The sequence below is a fragment of the Colossoma macropomum genome, unplaced genomic scaffold (assembly GCF_904425465.1).
Source record: "Colossoma macropomum unplaced genomic scaffold, Colossoma_macropomum, whole genome shotgun sequence".
Classification (NCBI taxonomy): Eukaryota; Metazoa; Chordata; class Actinopteri; order Characiformes; family Serrasalmidae; genus Colossoma; species Colossoma macropomum.
Genome location: NW_023494793.1, coordinates 22,493,324 through 22,513,386, shown reverse-complemented (window position 1 = coordinate 22,513,386; position 20,063 = coordinate 22,493,324). Strand labels below are relative to the sequence as shown.

Below are 20,063 nucleotides of genomic sequence, written 5' to 3'. Positions count from 1 at the left end.
TCCCTCTGTTTAGGCCAAAGTTAGTAAAGAGAAATTCCTCCGATTTTTCTGTAGTTCTGCTATATTCAATTGTTGAGATGAGAAACAAACCCATTCAGAGTAGTTTGAGGTGGTTCATTGTAAAGAGACTTACTGACTCAGACTTCTTTACAGTGGTAGTGATGGGAACCAGGGGTTGTGATGTCTGTGATGGAAATATAGCCATTTTATTTCCTATCCAAAATGACCAGTGAATCTACACTTTTTATATGTAATGCGGACGATGGTAAAACAATGGAAAATCTGACAAAATAAGTTTTATTTTGCCTTGCATGCACCTTTCTGCCATTGGTAGATTTTAAAAAACGTTTTAGGCAAAAACCTCATCTCAAAACTACTGTAAAATAATGTATCTTTCTGTGAGGGAACTTTCAGAGGCGTCTGGTTCCTATCACCACCACTGTAAGCAATTCCAGCTTGGTAAGTTTGAAAAGTCTGGAAAGGAACATCTCGCATCAAAACACTGAATGATCTTTACTATTTAATTATCCAGATTTTTTTGAACAATCAATTCCCCTTTAGGATATATTTAATAAGCAGTTTATATTTAGTTTCAGATAAATGTGTGTGTCTCTCAACGCTACAGAGTGATGTGTTACATAACAACACAATTGTGTTACCTGTTTTAACACTTGTGTGTTATTGTTTTCTAATTTAACGTGTATTAAAAGCAAGACAGAACGTGTTGTGTAACTGGACACAGGATTTTACAACACATTTTGTGTTAAAAGTAACAAACTGTTGTCTCCAACTAACACACTGATGTGTCTAGTTAGAGACAGAATGTGTTGTTTTTTAACACATCTATTTTTAGGGTGTAGCAGCCTTCAGTATGTGTTAAGACTTTATATCTTCCTGATCACCAGTCAGCAGCAGTAACTAATCTAGTTGTTCTACAATAATCACTGTTTCAACAATTAAAGCATGACATGATTACATTTTTTACTTTGTAAACGTCCAATCTGGGACATTCTAAAACGCTTAACGTGGCGTAATGTACTAAAACACCAAACCTCTCTCACTGCTGGTCATAAGCACTCTCTACTGCTGGAAAGATGGATCCAAAAAGAAAGTAATCATTTTTATGTTAAGCTTTTTCCATATAGTGGCTTTAAATGGGAAAAAAAAAGCTTAACGTAAAAATGATTCTTTCTTTTTGGATAACAGGTCCACCCCTTCAGTAGTAGAGAGTACTCGTGAGGGAGGTTTGGTCTTCATACGTTACTGTTTAAGCACATTAAGATATTCAGAATGTCTCTGCTCTCTTTCACTAAAGTGAACTCTCGCTGAGCCGGTTGCGTTCATTTAAAATGAACTGTATGTGTGTGTTTCAGGTCGGTGTGCGGAAGGATTGGACACTAGAGGTCACTCAAGTGGAGCGAGTTTGTCTCTTTTGAAGTGCGCGACGGGCTCCATTCAGCCAGACCTGCGCGTTTGAGGAACATCACAGAAACTTTAGTGGAAACTCGTTTCGGAGAAACCGGGCTCGCAGCGTTTGTCCTCGGAACGAGGGACTTAAACGTGCAAAGAATTCCGAGAAGCATGGATGATTTAGGTAAAGCTTTTCTCCTCCTCCCTCTCCGTACCTTTTATCTTTTCTGTAAGTTAGCCAGCCAAAAGCAACATAGCGGAAAAGTATGGGTGGGAATGGGAACAGCTAATTGGCTACGTTGTGGCTAGCAAAGCTAGCTGACGATGACCAAACTGTGGAAACGAAGTAGTTTTGGCTTGTAGCCTGTAAACTTTGTTTGCGTATAGAAAGTTTTTCTGTCGTCTGGGCGACTTAAGTGTTGAGGTTGTCTGTTGTGTGCTGTCCTCATAGCAGAAGATATGCAGTGGACGTGCGGGCTCTCACTCGGCTAGCTAGCTAGCTGATCTGACTAACTTAGTTTTGGGGGAAAACGGTGCCTTGTGACCAAATGCCTTGTGTCTAACACCACTCTGAAATATAACGCACTGCTGCTTTTTCAAGACAGAGAGCTTTTGATTTGGAAAGGTATAGAAAAATGATTTACCAAGCTGGCATTATACTCTCCGTTGCTCACAAAGTTTAAAGTAATTTTCAGCCTTTTTAACTTAAATTGTTTGAGTAAGTTAACCGCTACGAATCACTAAGCTGGAGACTTTTAGCGTCTTTAACGAACTCGTATACTTTAACGCTTAGCGTGTTCCTTCACACGAACAGTTATTTTTGGTGTTTTTAAGGAAGTGTTTGAAACAGTGTTGATTCAAATAATGGAACTTCAGTTAAGACCTTTTTAAGAAGTACTTTATTTAGTCGATTAACGCTTTAAATAAAAAGAAGTTAACTAGTGAGAGCATTGTCTGTCTTACATAATCTTGCGTCTGTTCTAGACCTCCCTCCCTTTCACTGTCACTGTTAGTCTCTGCTGTTTATTTCTGACTCACTGAACCTCTGTGATCTCTGTCTGTGGTCAGTGTGTGCTACACATGTTTGAGCTTGGGTGTGATTTTTTGAGTCGAAGCCAACCAACTCTTCATTCCACCCCCATTTCTTTTCTGCCCAACTTATGATGTCAGCGTGAAGATGGCCACTGAGGAGTGGGAAGCCAGTGCTGGTCAAGGACTTTATTGTCCACTGTGAAAAACTTGACCATCCGTAGAGACTTCGCTGTGGCCTGTCCAACCAGCAGCCGGTCATCTGTCTGCGTACTTACTTAGACTCTCTGGCCAGTAAGGGCACTTTGACCTTGCAGGTCATGGCCCTTATGCTGCACAGAATTCTTAAGGTTCTTCCTTATTTATTATAGCACAAAAAAAGTAGAGATAATGTTACGCTGATCTGCCTTTCAAGAGCGTTCTTTTGAAAGCGGTTTTCATGGAGGTTCAGACAGCAGCACTGCAGTGTTTTGACCAAATGATCTGAGCTATGCAGGAGAAAGGGCTGATTGTGTGCAGACCCTGAGCTTGCCTGCTGTCGCCATGTCTTAGTTTGGCCAGAGGAACTGAGGTGTCAGTGGAATGTATGCCGTCACTGTTTTTTGGCGTCTGGGGGCCAAGTCCTCCGCCCCTTTTCCTCCTTACCTCCAGTGAGAGCTCCAGCAGAGCACTCATGTAATGATGACTAGGAGAGTCCCTGTCTGATCAGCACACATTACAGTTTGGTGTGATTAGAGATCCATTTCTCCTCCAGGAGTGTGGGAAGGGTCTGACATGCCAGAAAGTTCAAAAGGTCAGCCTGAACGGGAGGTTTCTCAAGTGTCTGATTACAATACAGAGTGTAGTGGCCTTCGATATGGAGACTGTTTTGTTCTAAGACGGAGGTGCCCAAACCTTTACTCTTGGGGAGCCAAATTGCAATGTTTGTGGTGGGCTGAGGGCCAAAAAGACAAACAGTATACAAATAAGGAAGATGGGTAGATCAGGTTTTTTAAATGTTATATGGTAACCTGACATGATATGTTAATAAAAGGACTTCAAACATATAACTGTTTAAAAAGAAAAGGACAAAAAAATAAATCAGAATTTATTTTAGAACGTCTCACTGGGTGAAGGAGGTGGGTGGTGTTAAGGCAGCTTTCTGGCAGGCCAAATCAGAGGTCTTTATACAGCCCTGCAATAAGATGCTAGGATTGCTACTATATACATATTTAGCCTTTAGAAGTTGCCGTTGTCATTGGCGATAATAAAAGCATGGTGTAGTTCGATACTGATTATTATTTTTCAGAATTATAATTTCTGTCAGAAATGTGGACTCTAACCTTTTATTAATATACACCAGTTTTTTTGTTAGTTCAAAAGAAGATATTTTATTATGATGTGAATTTCCTGGCCAGTTATTGTTGTGCATACAGTGTTATTTTGCGGAAAGCAAAACATTTTTGCCATGTTTTATGGTTTCTTGATGTCCAAACTAACTGAAAACGTGCAAACACAAACCTGTCTACAGAAAGTAAATTGAATTGAAGTATAGTTTGTTCCAAAACTTACTATGTAATTATGAAATCACATTTGAATACTTTAGCGAAACAAAAGCAGTAAGCTTTCATCTTTAAGGGTTAAAGCAGTGCTCAGGCTGGAGCAACTCTAGAGCCTCAGGGAACATAATTATGAACATGAAGAGCCACAATACTGCCACATTATCCCAGCACAGGCTAGATTAGCGTAACGTAGTCAACAACCTACATACCAGCACTGCTAAGTTAAGTCATTTATCACCTTGCCATTCGTGTACAGTTTCAGGCATTTCATAATCTGACTGTGATTGCATTACACCTTGCAGGCCATTCTTAAAGATGTACGAAGCAGAATTTCCCAAGGCACAAGGGTTGTCCATGCTTTTACCAAAAATAATTGACAAAAAAATACTATTTTCTGCTATTGTAACAATTACTTTCCATTTCTGAGTCACTGAGCCAAATGACAAGTAAAATCCAGTATAAGGAAAAAAGATACTACTGTGTCTTTACTATAGAAGGGTTTCATTTCAGGTTAATCTTGGATGTTGTGTTGTTTTTGACAGTAGGTTTGTTTTGTTTGCAGCAAAAGGATTGCTCGGCCATACTGAGGATTTGTCCTCAACCTCCTATGTTATGTTCTGCTATGGGCTTAATATGTTAGGCCTAGGTTATAGGCTAGTTGACAAATTGCAGAATCAACTCATCTGTGCTTCTTTGAGCACCTTTTAACTTAACCACATACTTTCATTTTACTAAACATGGTAGAAATTGCTGGTGATTCAGTACATGGCCATGTGTCTATCACAGTACCATTACAAGACTGTCAAATACCAAGAGAAAGCACTACATCTAGGTAGATTATGAATGAAGAATCTCCCATCAGCATTTAGTTTTGTGTTGATGCTGAAAAAAAGATGCTTTTCTTGTCTTTTCATAACTTCCAAAAAGTTAAACTCACGAGCCATTCTTTGGAAGTTTAACTTGGATAATGCAGAGAAACTGATTTGAAGATTCAGAGTAGCTGTGGGTTGCTTTCAAAAGACATGATGTGACTTGAAGACCCACGATTCTAATCTGGCCTGTGGTATACTGAAGCAACAATTCTCAAACAGATGCCAGTTGTCTGTGGTGTTACTATAAAGGAGGGCATAGTTCAGTTGTTAACCTTAATATTTGTATTCATTTAAAATCACAGAAGTATTTTCATCACTACTTTGCACTACTAGCAAAAATCTGTGTTGAAATGTAGTAATGTAGCTATTTCTGTATAACTTTGACATCTTGCATGAAAACACAAATGGTGTAAGCTGTAGTTTCGACTGAACAGAATATACAAGATACGGTAACAAGCTCATAATTATCAGCTTTTATTACTCTAATTTGGTAAGGCAAGTATGAAGTGACAACAATGGACTGAACAAAAGGAGAAGAATCCCTACCATTAAATGTGTCATATGTGCGAGTTGGAGCCGAAGCTCAAGTTTGGAAGCATAATGAGTAATCAGATGACTGATGACTAAACAGCGTTCACTCATCTTTTCCTTTTAACTTATGTGCATCACCAGTCAAAACTGTAAACACATTTTCTTTTAGGCTAAAGCAAGAAAGTAAGAATCTGTGTAATCCTATAGAAAGCTTATCCAGCATTGCCTTGGCTCAGTATTTGGTTGAAATGGGCAATTATTGTCTGTCAGGGAAACTGAAACTGCCTGGCATTATCCTTGTGTAGCTCATTTCCTCAGGATAGCTGAATAAAAGATTGCCTAAAGCCATGTTATAGTTTGTGCGTTTGCTTAAGTCTCTGCCAGCATGTTTGCACGTAGGGCAATATGGCAAAAATATATCCTGTTACTTAAGATGTGTTCATGATACGTATCATATTTCAACACACAGACTCAATGTACTAGTAGTGCCATGTTTAAAAACAAGCAACAAAAACTCTGGACACAGTGTTTTCTGTTCAGTGTTTCACATAGTGTACTGCAGTAAAACCAATTAAACAGGACTAATGATGTTATCGTTTTAATGAGACATGCAGTTGGTGAGTGTTTAAGTACTGACGATAATAATATGCTCAGAAAAGCATTTTGTTTATCACTATAATGAAATTGATCGATATTTAGCTAAAATATTGAATTGCCCACCTGTACTGTCATACACGTGTGCACTAAGAGCCAGAATGTACAGAACATGAAAAGTCTTGGTTTTTCCCACTCTCTCTTCAAGAATAACTTTAAGTTTATTTAGTAATAACTTTTTTTTGTAATATTTTGAAGATGAGTGATATAATTGTTTATAATATCGCATCTCTCCTGTCAGCCAATCCTCAGACTGCTCTGTTTTGCGCTAGTTCAAGTTTAGGCTGACTGTTTTTCAGGTGTTGTCCCACTTCAGCGCTGCTGGATAACTAGTCTTCATTTGCTGGACGCACAGTAGTCATGGCCTCTGCAAGCTACTTTTAACCATTAACGTCTGTGTTTTGATGCAGACTCGGTTATGTGAGTCTTCACAGTGCGGGACTATAAATCAGCCTTTTTAGATACATTAGTATTTTCAAAAAAATTTTTGGTGGGAGTTTTAAATGTCAGGCTTGGTTCACAGAAGCTTAATTGTGACATTGTATAAACAGTTTTAAAGTATTTCTTAACAAATTACATATTAAGAGCTTAGTAAATGTGGCGTCTTAAGTTAGTCTCAGCCCTGCGGTTTGAACCAGCGTTCTCTAATTTTATCTCAAAATCTGATCATACTTTTAACCAGCAGTCTCATCATCAAGACTCTCAAACAGCAGTGGGTAGATGAGTTCATGTGTACAGCAGATTGAAGGGAAGGAAGAATGTAGTAATCTTGCCTTTTTGTGTCCCCCTGTGCTCGTCCCCTGAGCCTTGGTGGAATTCCTGTAAATCCTGGAATTCTCTCCTAAGGCAATGTTGTGAGCATTACTAAGCAATGCAGGAACTGCCACGCATGCACGCTGCCACGCACCCACAGGTTGGCTGTTTTTGAGAATGGTCATTACAGTCATTTCAAGCAGGTGCACAATGGCAATGTTGTTTAAACTAAGGCTGCTTTTTTTAAGACGAGGGAACCCTCTTAACGTTCTCAGGGTAGCAACAAACAGAGGATAAGCAGAACAATAGGAGTCCATCTGTTGCCAAATTGCTTTCATTCGTGTTTATCCGACTCAACCACAGCAATCTGAAATGCAGACCTCCATGTCTTAGTTCCGAGGCCTTTTTCACATGCTGACGAGGTGTTGCTTGCTAACTTACTCCCACACCCTTCTGTGGCTTTGCCGAGAGGCTGAACCCAATGAGGCGGCTGGAGGGAATAAAATGTGGAGCGAGAGGAAAGCAGAGAGAATAGAGTGGCTGCAAGCTAAACGACTTCCTGTCCGTTGCCCCCCACACCCTGTCCTGTGGGCTGACTGAGCCCCTTTGGCCGACAGCTCAAACAGCACTTCCTGAGGAAACTGCAGAAAAAGGAAGTGACCCTCTCTCGCTATAGCATACCACAAAGTCCTCTTTCACACAGACATTGACACTAATAGTCTCTGGCTTGTGAGAAGGCATTTTAATAAACCACAAAATTTTATGTGTTGCTTCTTCAGAGTTTTTCAACTCTGTTTTCCTAGAGAACTCTTGCATGATCTGTTGCCTGACATTTCGCAAATGAATGCCATCTTCTTTGACGCTGGTCCACAAATAAAGCCCACATTTTCGTCAAGCACTTTAATGCAAGCTATGAAAAAACGATGCTGGATGCTTGAAGATTATGTTAATGAGGTTATTGGGTTTATCACTCTGGAATCCCATGACTCTAGCCATGTTCCTCATTTCCAGGATATTGCTCTATCTGTTCTCAATTACAAATGTTGGTATGGTTCATGAGCGATGATCAAAGCAGAGAATGCCGTGTTCCCTCTCATAATGGGGAGACATTGATGACCCAACATTGATAGTTTAACAGTGCCCCATCCAGGGCTTGGCATCGTTAAAATGTTTTCAATACCCCTACCGATACCATGACCTCAATACTGATCCCTGAACGATGATTTTTCAAAATGTTGATTTAAATTACGTAACAAAAGTTAGTGTGGAAAAATTGAATTTGTATATTTACTGACCACACCTGATTGCAGGCTAAACAAGAAGCTATGAACTTAATAACATGCATTTAGAATGTAATTTAGACAGCCAGTCAGCAGACTGGATTTTGGAACATGCCTGTTTACTCACGGATAGTTAAGAATTCAAATTTGGTTTTTAATTAGGGCTGAAAGATTCATTTTATATCTAAATTGCAATTTTAAAATCGCAAAAGCTGCAAGAGAAAGAGCGCTGTTGGTTTTTTCTGATGAGAGAATTTTATAATTATTTTTCAGCCATTTTCTTCTGTTTGATTTAAGTTGGTTGGGACTAAATTTGGCACAGGTCATGTCAGACCTGCCAAAGTACCAATCAGAGTTAGCAGTATGTATACGCCAGCTACTTACATTTTTGTCCCTCAAATAAAGTGACTGCTTCACCACTGCTCCCAGTCCCAGACAAAACTCCCAGCGAGTAGGTGATTTAAGCCTTTTTAAATTTGTTAGCAGTACTTATTATGAATGTTTATTACTGTTGTTCGTGGCTTATCTAGGTGCTGCTACCTGCTTGCAATACCCACCTATTGCAGGATCCTAGTATAAGCTATCAGCCTAATTTACAAGAGCTAGCAGTCCACCTAAACTGTAGGACTAAAATGTTGAGTTAGCTACCCCCATAACATCAAGGCTTACAGTGTTCACCCACAATTGTCCTTTACAGGCATGATGCACAATAAGGCATGTGAGAAATTGCTCCACACTGGCTGCAAGAATGAACATGCTTTGTATTGTGTCTGTGGCATTTTTTTTGCATTTATTCAGAAGAGCATTTGTGAGGTCAGACACTGATGTTGGATGAGACGGCCTGGCTCACACTCTTCATGCTGGTTCGTCCCAAAGGTGTTCAGTGGGGTTGAGGTCTGGGCTCTGTGCGGGCTAGTTAAGTTCTTCCAAACTCACCCATCCATGGCTTTATGGATCTTGCTTTGGGCACTATGGCACAATCATGCTGGAACGGAAAAAGGGCCTTTCCCAAACTGCTGCCACGAAGTTGAAAGAATTAGAATTGTCCAAAATGTCTGAAGCATTATGACTTCTCTTCACTAAGGGGTCTAGGCCAACCCCTGAAAAACAACCCTATAGTATTATTCCTCATCTGCCAAATTTTATACTTGGCACAGTGCAGTCAGGCAGGTAATTTTCTTCAGTCCAGTGGCAGCGTGCTTTACCCCCCCACCCCCACCCCCTGGCATTGTGCGTTTTGATCTTAGGCTTGTGTGTAGCCGCTTAGCCATGGAAACCAATTTCATGAAGCTATGGATGCACATTTCTTTTGCTTTTGTTGCTTCCAGAGGCAATTTTCAGCACTCACAGGCCCCAATCAGCAGAGTTTACAAGGTCTGCAGCTTCGTGGCTAAGCTGTTATTGCTCCTAGGTGCTTCAATTTCACAATAATAGCACTTACAGTCGACAGGCGCAGATCTAGCAGGACAGAAATTTCACGAACTGACTTGTGGTGGTATCCTTTGACAGTGCCGTGGTTAAAGTCACTGAGCTCATCAGTACGACCCATTCTACTGCCATTGTTTGTCTATCGAGACCGCAAGGCTGTGTGCTTAATTTTATCCACCTGTTAGCAATGGGTGTGGCTGAAACACCTGAACACTTAGGAGGCGTGTCCCAATACTTTTGTGTATATAGTGTATATTTATTGAACATAACGCTGGTAAACACTTTTTCCACACCATATCTTTACTGTTAAAACAAAAATTTTAACTTTTGAGGCATTTATAATATTTACAAAAGGTGCTTAAATTTATAGAAAATATTCATTATTCAAATTGCAGTTACAATATTGATCTAAAAAATGGCAATTAGATATTTTCCCCAGTATATTTTCGATACTCTGTAATAATGAAGTAATTTAATCAGTATCATACATAGGCCTGCCACAATTATTACATGATCACCTTATCACGATTATTTGAGCTGATCAGTTATTGAAACTGAACACCATTATTTTCCACAGTTGTTAGCTTTCACAATGTGTATGTTTCTATGGCAGCAAGCAATGTTTGAATTGGATCTATTTTGATCCAATGAAAGAAATCCAATAACTAAAAGCAGAGAAAACAGCAAAAGTTCCAAAAGTAACTGATGCTACAGCACCTTTAGAGGGCAGCAGTGAGTATGTTTGTTAATGTTTGTTTATCAGTCAGTTTTATGCTCATACTGGAATAGTTACATACAATAAGCAAAAAAGACATTCAGATTCCTCACAATTATTTACATGGCAGTTAATTGTCAGCTAAAGTTTCTTGTGACAGGCCTGCATAAAAGTATTAAATTTCGATACCTAGCCTTAGCCACAACATGCTGTATTCTCCGGAAGACTTCCTTCTCTCCTGCTTTCTTCTCCTCAGTCCTTTCAAAAGACTCTCTCCCTCTCTTCTTGGCCATGTCTTTTGGCTAGGACAACAGTGGCGATTGTTCTCTTGATGGCTTTGGATGTTCCAGGGCTAGACTCAGTGTTCGAACAGAATTCTTCCCTCATGACTGAAATAGGGAGACCCCCCCACCCCCAGTGAGTCGTCTGTGTAAAATGTTCCAGTGGGTGCATGTAGTCATGCTAAGAGTTGCGTGTTAAACAAAAAAGACCAGATGTAGAGGTGTTTTGTGGAGAGTTTGTGTAGTCAGCGTGGACCCTTTCCAAATTTAATACACCGAACTCAAACAGTGTGTCAGCCAGTACTTACTTAGTCGTCTGCGTTGTGTGTGTGTGTGTGTTTGCATGTGTCCAGAATAGCTTTGTGTTGCCCCCCCCACCCGCTGTCTGTTTGGCCTGAAGGTTCATGGGGAAGAGCTTTTATTTTGGGCATTGGGTTCTCTTCAGGGAAGTGTCGACTTTCTGCTTGCAGAGGGAGTGAGAAAAGGAGGAAAGAGTGAGAAGACCACCCTCTCCGTCTCAAAATCTCACATGTCTCTCTCCACCACAAATCTTTTGTCATCTCTGTCTGGGTTCTGACTGTTTCCTGCCTTTCTTCTCCAGCTAAACTTTTCTTGACCCCACCCTTTGATTCTCTTCTTTACGTTTGCACCAACTCTCGTCCCTCCATCTATTACATGTTTTCCCTTTTTCTGTCTTTCTCTTACCTGACTCTCGCAGCCCTGGAGTTACTTCCTTCATTCCTTGCTCACCCCCCCCACCCCCCCTTCCAACAGCAACTCCACATCGTATCTACCCCTTCCACCGCAGCTGCATATCATATCTTCACTTCTCTTACTCCATTGTGAGGTATCGTTTTTGATCTCTCTCTCTCTCTCTCTCTCTCTCTCTCTCTCTCTCTCTCTCTCTCTCTCTCTCTCTCTCACACTCTCACACACACACTCTCACACACACACACACACACACACACACACACACTCTCTCTCTCTCTCTCTCTCTCTCTCTCTCTCTCTCTCTCTCTCTCTCTCTCTCTCACTCACACTTTCTCTCTTTCTCTCTCTGGTGTAAATATAGGCAGTATAGTGTTTCTCATGCGGGGTGGCTGTTCTGTCTTCAGTGGTAAACAAGCCAGGCCTGGCTGGATCTCGGCTTGTAGCTGCATGCTTACTGCACACAATGGGAGGAGCTCGATATCGGCCCTAAGCGCTGACAGAAAAAAATTTGCTCTGTGCTGTACAGAGTAACAAAGCAATATGGTTTTCTTTAGCTGTATAATGTGTATTGTCAGTACATCTACAATACTGAACAACTGCATGCATTACAAAAAAGAGATTTGGATTAATTGTAGTGAGTCTGTAAAACTTGCATATAGTAACTTAATGAATTACATAGAAAGAAGTCACTGCTGGGATGTCTGATTCTTTACAGCCAGATTGCCCAATTTTTATTAGCCCTTTTTCAATCCAAAGCTCTCATTGTGTGGACTAAATAAACGCTTGAAACACACAAGCACATTTTCAGCACTTTCTGTGATTCAAACTTGCAATATAAACAAAATGAAGTACAACTGAAAATAACAGTCAAGTGACTGTATAGCACTATGAGTCATATATAATAATGCTACAGTATTTGGTGCAGGTGTAGCAGCAGCATTCAAATACAATGCAATAAATATGCAGATTGCCTATTTCATGTTAAGTGAAAGTCTGTCGATTCCTATCTTGGCCGATTGCTATTGTGCATCTATATCTGCCATTATTTTTATGAAGGGCTGGCCCAGAATATTCAAGCATGTGCCCAGTCCACATGGCCTCCAACTCGTTTCATCACATAACCTTTTCATGTGGGAATATTATCTTTTCCTTTCTCCTTATTTTTTCTAATTAAACAGTTTTGCTGCAGGTTTAAAACTTCACAGCACTTTTAGTTTCTGCCGTGTCAGAGAAGAGTTTCCTCCACATGCTGTTAGTAAAGTGCAGGAGCCACTCAGCAACGACCACAGCAAGATCATCACATTTTAGTAAATTACTGTACGGAGTAAAGTATTAGAGGATAGTTCTGAGCACTATAGAAAGTAAGAGTATTGTTTGACTGAGTCTCTATGAAGTTGACATTTGAGTCACACGTGCAGGTGGACAAAAAAAATGATCGGAAGGCCTGAGTTTTGACAGACATGAGATGCACGTCTTGTGCAGCCAGTGTGAGTTGAAACGCTGATTTAATATGTAAGAGTATTTGTTCCATCAGATGGATGACTAAAAATTGGAATTACATTTTGAGAATTAATATCTGAGTACTCATCTGGAAATATCATTGAGTATTCGAAACGTGTACAGCGTTTTTTGGGCCATTATGGACTTAATCTTACCATTTGTTTGTCCTCATGTTCTCATGTACATAGTTTACAAATAGTCTGCAGATGAATTAAATGAATTACAGTTGAACTAAAGAATTGTTTTATGCTTTTCATAGCCTTTGTAAAATGTGGCTTTACTATTATATATGATGAATATTGTAATGTTTGTTGCATATCATGTAAATGGTTTCAAATTTTATTTTGGCATATCACCCACTAGGACAGAAACAATATTTACATATTATTGACACTTATCAACAATTTTTTTTCTTTCTTTTGGTGATTTTTTTTTCTACATTTCCAAAGTGACGTCCAGCCAACGGTGTGGAATTAAGTCTGATTCTCCACAGAATCGCAGTATTACCTTCAACCACCACAAAACAAAGCAAACATGCATGTGTTGATTAATGTTGATGAAGCAGCAGAACTGTGAGTAAATGGGTAAGCCTGAAGTTAGCATCTTACCGGTGCCAGAATGTAACCTCTGCACTGTTTAAGCTGGATCGGAAAATCTGAATAAGAAGCTGGGGGATGGGAAGCCAACTTCAGCCTCGCAGTAAATGGTAGCTGTCATCTATGCTGGTGTTCTGACAAACTCAACTTCTCCCTGAGGACATGCAGTTTATACTGTAAGTGATTTGTCAGAATGAGTTAACGTTACTTTTACAGAAATCACTAAAGCTCTATCACCTTACATTACTCATATTAGTCACTGCAATATTCTAAGCCGTCTCAGTTTCTGTCAATTATAAGTGTTTAGCAGTGTTTTAGTTTTTACTTCAAAACACTAATGAACATTGGACAGCGCATCCTGTCAAAGCAGTACATACACGCTTAAAAAAGGAGGGTTCTTCAAGGGTTCTGGAGAATGTGCTGTAGATGGTTCTATATAGAACCTTTTTGAATGGGGTTCTGTCTTGCACCAAAAAAGGTTCTTTAGTTGTTACAAGCTTGGTATCATAACAATGGAAGAGCCCTTTTTGGTGCTTTATAGAACCTTTTCAAAAAGGTTCTACATGGAACCATGTTCAACACATTCTCCATCAATCTGGTGATGCAAAGAACCTGAACCTTTTAATCATGTAATCATGCAACGTGTTCTTTGAGTGTTCAAGGTTCTATATAGAACTGTTTTCTTTACTAAAATGAACCCTGAAGAACCATCTCTTTTAAGAGTGTACATGGCTAACTATATACATCTGGGTAATTAGCCTAAATTACAACTTTTTGTTTGTCAGAATATTTCCACACATTTTGTTGTTACAGATCTTCACATTTACAGACTACATCCAAGCTGTTTGAGTATTAGTTCATTGATTCACTTGAATAATCAGTTATCAAGATATTTGTTTATGTAGCCCTATTACCCACCCTTACACAGAATATATGTGGTTAGCACTTTTTTCGTCCCTGTTCAAATACTTTTAAAAAGTTCTCAGATGTGCCTGTTAGTTTTATCCCTGAATGCAAATGAAATGCTCCTTTATCTTCATGATTTATTCAGATGTTTTAATGCAGCATTTGAATAAGCAAGATATGGAATGCTTACGTTTTACATCTCAGAATATATTGCAGTGTGGACCGCTCCTGAAACAAACAGTCTTTGCAGCAGCAGATTGAGATCCTCTTGGAGTCAATGCTTTAACTGTTTTTCTGCAATTAGGTGGGTGGAAGCCGGAGCATAGCCTGGCCACCAGAAGTGGTGAAATTGCTCAAATGAATGCTGTCTGTTGTAAGATTGTGCACATTCCAGTACATTCCAGTTGTTTTGATGCTGCTGAGACCACGTCCCCCTACCTTTCTCTGCTGTAGCCTGCTTCTTGGGCGACTCCGTAACGGAATGTGAGGAATTCTTTGTTCACATTCAGATATTCAGATAAGGGGGGGGTGGCAGTGGAATGGACAACCGTTGGCACAGGAAGGAAGGATTAAAAAGACATGGCCACAGGCCATGTAAAGTTGATTTTGGGGTTTTCCCATGAATGTTTTGCTTAAGAGATGAGATCTCACCTTTACACCCTTAACATGATACTACATGACCTATGTTTGCAGTGCAGTCTCTCTTAGCCTTCATACAGTAGTAAACAGCAAAGTACATCAGAGATTTAACTGTACTTGTTTTGGCCTAATGTCATACAGCTTGAATGGAGCACCGAGTAAGATGAATGACTCTTTATTCCTCAGTGGAAAGTTCTTCATTTATCCTAGTTTACACCCTGTGGTAGATGCAAACAGACTGTGCATGCTTTTCCTTCCTGTCCTCTTCAGATCACTCCACATATCACTCTGGCAGTATGGGGAATGGGTTGACGCTTTGGCTCTGTGCTTCTGTTTGCATTCTTAATCACACTAACGAACCACTCTGTTACGTTCTCCATAAACAGCAGACTTGCATTTCTCACCAAGGCCCTCCTCCCACATTTATGTCAAACTCAAGACTGCCTCCTCCTGGGCTGATTATGTACAGACCAGGAATTAAGTCATCAGATTGACATTCACTGCCTTTAGTCAGTCTGGAGTTGGATACTAGCCCTTCATTAATAAGGAACACTCTCTCGGAACACAGTCAGCTGTGTGGCCATATGTTAAAAGTGAAATTCACCAGTTTTTTTTTAGGTTTCTGCCAAATTTTTTGAGATATAAACAGACATTGAAAGCGGTTTGATGTAAAATGGTAGGGAGGCATTGTGAAGAACCTCACTGACTCTTACAGACGTCTTACCGAGGTCATAACGTATTGAAGTGGGGTTCTCAACCTTTTCCACCTCGAGGCCTGCCTGTTTATCTCTAGAAGATGTGATGGTCAACGGGAAAGCGAAATGTTGGGGTGTAATTTGTTTTTAGAGGCAAGGGGCAAAAAAAAATGATGTAACTGTATTTGTGAATTGTTTTGCAGGGCTTGTATTCATATTGTTTACAGTTTGAAATCATTTTGTATTGGTCCAATAACCATTTTATTTGCTGTCCAAAATGGCCAGTGAAGCTATGTGCGTCTTCTGAATTTTTACATGTAATAATTGATCATTGATAATGGGGAAACAGTGCTAAATCTTGGGGGCTATTTTGCCTTGTAACACCCAGCATGTACCTCTCTGCAATGAATGGAGTTTTAAAGATTGTAGGCCAAAAGCATATCTCAAAACTCTTGTAAAACAGCATGCACGTCCATAACCATTTTTTGTAATAACTTTCTGTGAGGTAACTTTTAGAGGCATTAAACTCTTTAGACATCTGGTTCCTATCAACGACACTGAACGGTTCTGATTCTAAGTTTCTCTAGAATGGAGCATTTCACATCAAACCACTCTGCATGACTTTGTTTACATTCTAATGATTTGATTATACAGGAGTTTTTGATAAAGGTGGAATTCCCTTTGAATGTCATTTTCTTTTATCCATACATCAACATTTTCATCTTCAATTAAGTTATGTAAATAGTTTCCCCTCTGTAAATCTGACCACACCACTGACAGGAAGACTTAGTAGTAGACAGGATGTCCTGTATGCTACATTTATGGCGCTGTTGTTCTTTGATTGGGAGATTAGTATTCAAGAAAATATAAGCAAAGTAGTCTTAGCTCAGGCTTATCAGTCTCTGCATTCCAATCTATTGTCTACTGTTTATCACTCTCCATTCCGTCCTCTGAAATGGCCTAGCCTCAAGAAAACACTAAACTATCCACACTACTGAAAATGGCACTGCTCATTTGTGCCCTAGTCAGGGTCACATGTAATACAGACTTCCTTGTTGGCAAACGTTAATCATTACTCTCACTCTGGTTCATAGTTACCACATTTAAAGGGCCCATATCATGAAAAAACTAATTTTCTTTTATTTTTAAATAATGAAGTTTGAAGTACTTTGTAAACAATATTAAAGTTTCAAAACATACCATTTACTACCCAGTCCATGTATGTCACAATGGGTGTGTCTCAAAACCTAGTGAGCTCTCTAAGTAGCCGCTGTCTACATAGGCAGCTGTCTAAGTAGGTAGCGTTCCAACCGTCATCTATCCTTATAAGGCAGAAAAATGAGACGCTCTAGTTAGACAGCAGTGACGTCGCTGCTTGTTCCCGCCCACTGCACGAGACCGGCGTTTACTTACCTCAGCCGTCAGATTCACAGTTAGCCAACATGGATCCCGCTCTGGCTCTGGTGGTTTATATAGCGATTTTAATTGTATTTGCTCTGAATGAAACAGCAAAATAGACAATAGTTGTGGTTAAACACGGAAAGTATAGGCTATTTGTGCACCTTTATGACTAGAAAACAGATAAATACCCCAGAAAATCAGAATAACTTACATTTGAAGATGACGTCGCTGCTTGGTGAAGCACTTCTGCCCACCATCTTCAAACAAAAGTTGCGCCGCGCTGCATCGCGGGATTGCCTCAGCGGCTGAGGAAACATCCGATGCTCTCTCGATATTGGGCCAAAATGAGAGACCTCAGTAGGCAGCATATTTGAGATATCTAAGAATTGGGACAGCCTTCTTGTCGGGAGTGCGCATATTGTGACGTAAAATGCTGTCTATGTAGAGAGCTCACTAGGTTTTGAGACACACCCAATGTATATAGTTTCCATATATGGAACCTATGCTGTAAAAACAGTCCATATTGAATTCATTGTGTCTGTGATGTCACAAGAACAAAAACTCATTTACATATAATCATCTATTCACTTAGCAGTTTAGTTCTGCCTATTCATATTAAATCAATCAGAATAGAGCTCATTTACCTTATTAGTCTTAAAGGCACAGTGACAAAATACTTTTTAATTGTAAGGAATAAGAGGTCTAAAATTATTAGACTATATGGACTATTATTGGTATTTTAACCACACGAATGTTAGAAGAGGACCTCAGAGGAAAAATAAACAGCAAGAAATATGTAAGGTATGGGCCCTTTAACTTATGATGGAAACAAGATTTCACAATCTTGCCCACACTGGAGATTGTCTTAGCTAGTGCATTGCAGACCTGCCTCATCACTCATGATTGGCTATGATCTGTATCTGTGTTCAGTTGCTATGGAGACTTTGTTTAACCGTATAATCATTAATCATGCTCACAGGGCACGATCATAAAGGAATGAGAATGACACAGAGAGAAGGTATGAGTGGATGGTGCTAAAGCCAGGGCCCCTCTCGCTGGCTTTTAACGGAGAGAGAGCTTGCTAGCCGGCTAGGTTTATTTTCAGCACATTTTCAGTGACTTGCGCGTTGGTCCTTAAACTTTAAATAGCTGGGCTATACGCTCCCATGTGGTTCAGTGGCTATGGTTAAACATAGCTAGCTGTGGAGATGACATATATGTATGTTTTTGTTCTATGTGTGCTAATGACATATCTACTGGCTATATTTAAATGTACAGAGGATATTTAAATGATCTACAACAGAAGTGATCAGGTTTCCACCAAAATGGTCTTAGCAAAGTTCTATCTGAAGCCCTCTTGACTGTGTTGAACTATTCTGTGTCTATGTTCTGAAGATTACTGAAAGAAGAGAGGTTGAGCAGAAAAGCAGAAGCTACAGCTAATTTGGTAAAGAGTGGGTTAATGACCATTAGCCTTACTGTCCCTCCCACTCCATTGCCTCTCTCTGGCACACGCACTTCACTTCTTACACTCCTTTTACTGGCTTTGACACACAAGCACAGGCACACAGTCAGGTGTGGATAAGGCGATCGAAATACTTTTGAGGAATACACACCCAAAACACTGTGAGTAAACCAATTCTTTTTAAATATAGTGCAGATAGGTGTTTTGTATAAAGTAATTCAAGTATCCTCTCATTTGTGTGTAAGTCATGTCTTAAGTACTGGGCTACTACTAGACTAGACTACTAACACTTCTCAGCTGTTAATCGCTTTTAAAGAAAATAAGACGAGGCGTTTCTACTTACTGACAATTATTATCATCTTGGATTAAACTTTTGTGTAAAAGATATTATTAATGTCACTAAGTGAGATCTGCTTTTTCCATAATCTCTCTAATAAAAGCTCTGCCTTGGTTGCTTATCTGTGAATGGGCATTTTGTCTGTGTCACTTTTAACTGGTGCACACAGTAATAACACTGTCTGCCTCTTACACCCAGCATATCAGATTCAGAGAAGAGAATGTGCATATCATAAACTAGACTGGCCCACAGACTCAAAGTACAGCTTTATATCCGCCTCATTTGTGCTGTCATGTAATGACTTGCTTTTCAGATTTTTTCATCATTAATCTTTTCCACCACACCTTTTTTTGGGCTAGTTCTGACTGATTAATCTTTTATACTAGTAGAGGTAGTTTAAGTGGTATTGATAGATAACAAGCATTATTTCCATAATTACATTTTATTCAGTAAAATAGCTGGGCGCTATGGCAAAAATCTAACATCATGATACTTGAAGAGATTTTAATGACACATGATATGATCATGATATTTAGTTTTTCTGAGCTTTGATGAGCACCATCCGCTCAAAACTATGAATTTAACATTTTACATATTGTGCAACAGTAAATCCAGTTAAACATGACTAATTATTAGGGGTGGGCAATAAAAAATCTAGCATAAAATCCAGACATTTTCATGGTGTACGGCATGTATCATGATAACACAGACACAAGACAGTATGGCACATTTTAAAAACAGCCATCAAAATTTAGTACAATGATTTTTATTCAGTGTTTTATGTACTGCACTGCACTGCACTTAATTTTTATGGAACATGCGGTTGGTCAGCGTTCATTAAGTGTGTTACCCCGATATACATAAACGTATATTGTGACAGTTTAAAATGATAGTGATATATCATTATATTGTCCACCCTTAGCTGTGTTGATAGAAATACACCTGAAATACAAGATTCCTTTTGGTGTCATTTTAAGAGAAAAAACAGAGTTGTGTATGTAAGGTTTGGTATCATGAGCTTCATTTGTACAACTGAAACATCAAAATACTGTGATACCGTGATATATTTGGAAAATGTTGTGATTCTCAATACCGTCCAGCACCAGCCTGAGATGGTATTTAATTTCTGGTGCTTCGGTATGCGCACTCATAAACTATGAGTAATAGTGGCACAGGCTCGGATATCCGAGGCACAGGTTACTGTATAGCTGTCATATAAACCAGCGCCGTGGCAGTCTTTAGCTACCCATGTTGTCAGCCCCTCAGCATGTGAGAACCCCCCCCCCAGTACGGTATGTGAGGCCTGTGTGAATCCGTGC

At 39.6% G+C, this 20,063-nt stretch overlaps 1 protein-coding gene across 5 annotated transcripts in view; it reads left to right on the top strand.

The window, feature by feature from the left end:
* pxnb (paxillin b) overlaps positions 1 to 20,063 on the top strand; it is a 43,650-nt gene that overhangs the window by 2,709 nt on the left and 20,878 nt on the right. For 4 of the 5 annotated variants that reach the window (XM_036578855.1, XM_036578851.1, XM_036578854.1 and 1 more), the window contains exon 2: positions 1,374 to 1,594. In XM_036578855.1, coding sequence (XP_036434748.1) covers positions 1,582 to 1,594 — 13 coding nt within the window. In that variant the 5' untranslated portion in view covers positions 1,374 to 1,581. Of the gene's footprint in view, positions 1 to 1,373; positions 1,595 to 17,937; positions 18,569 to 20,063 lie in introns of those variants that run through there. The other variant, XM_036578853.1, reaches the window with a different exon arrangement.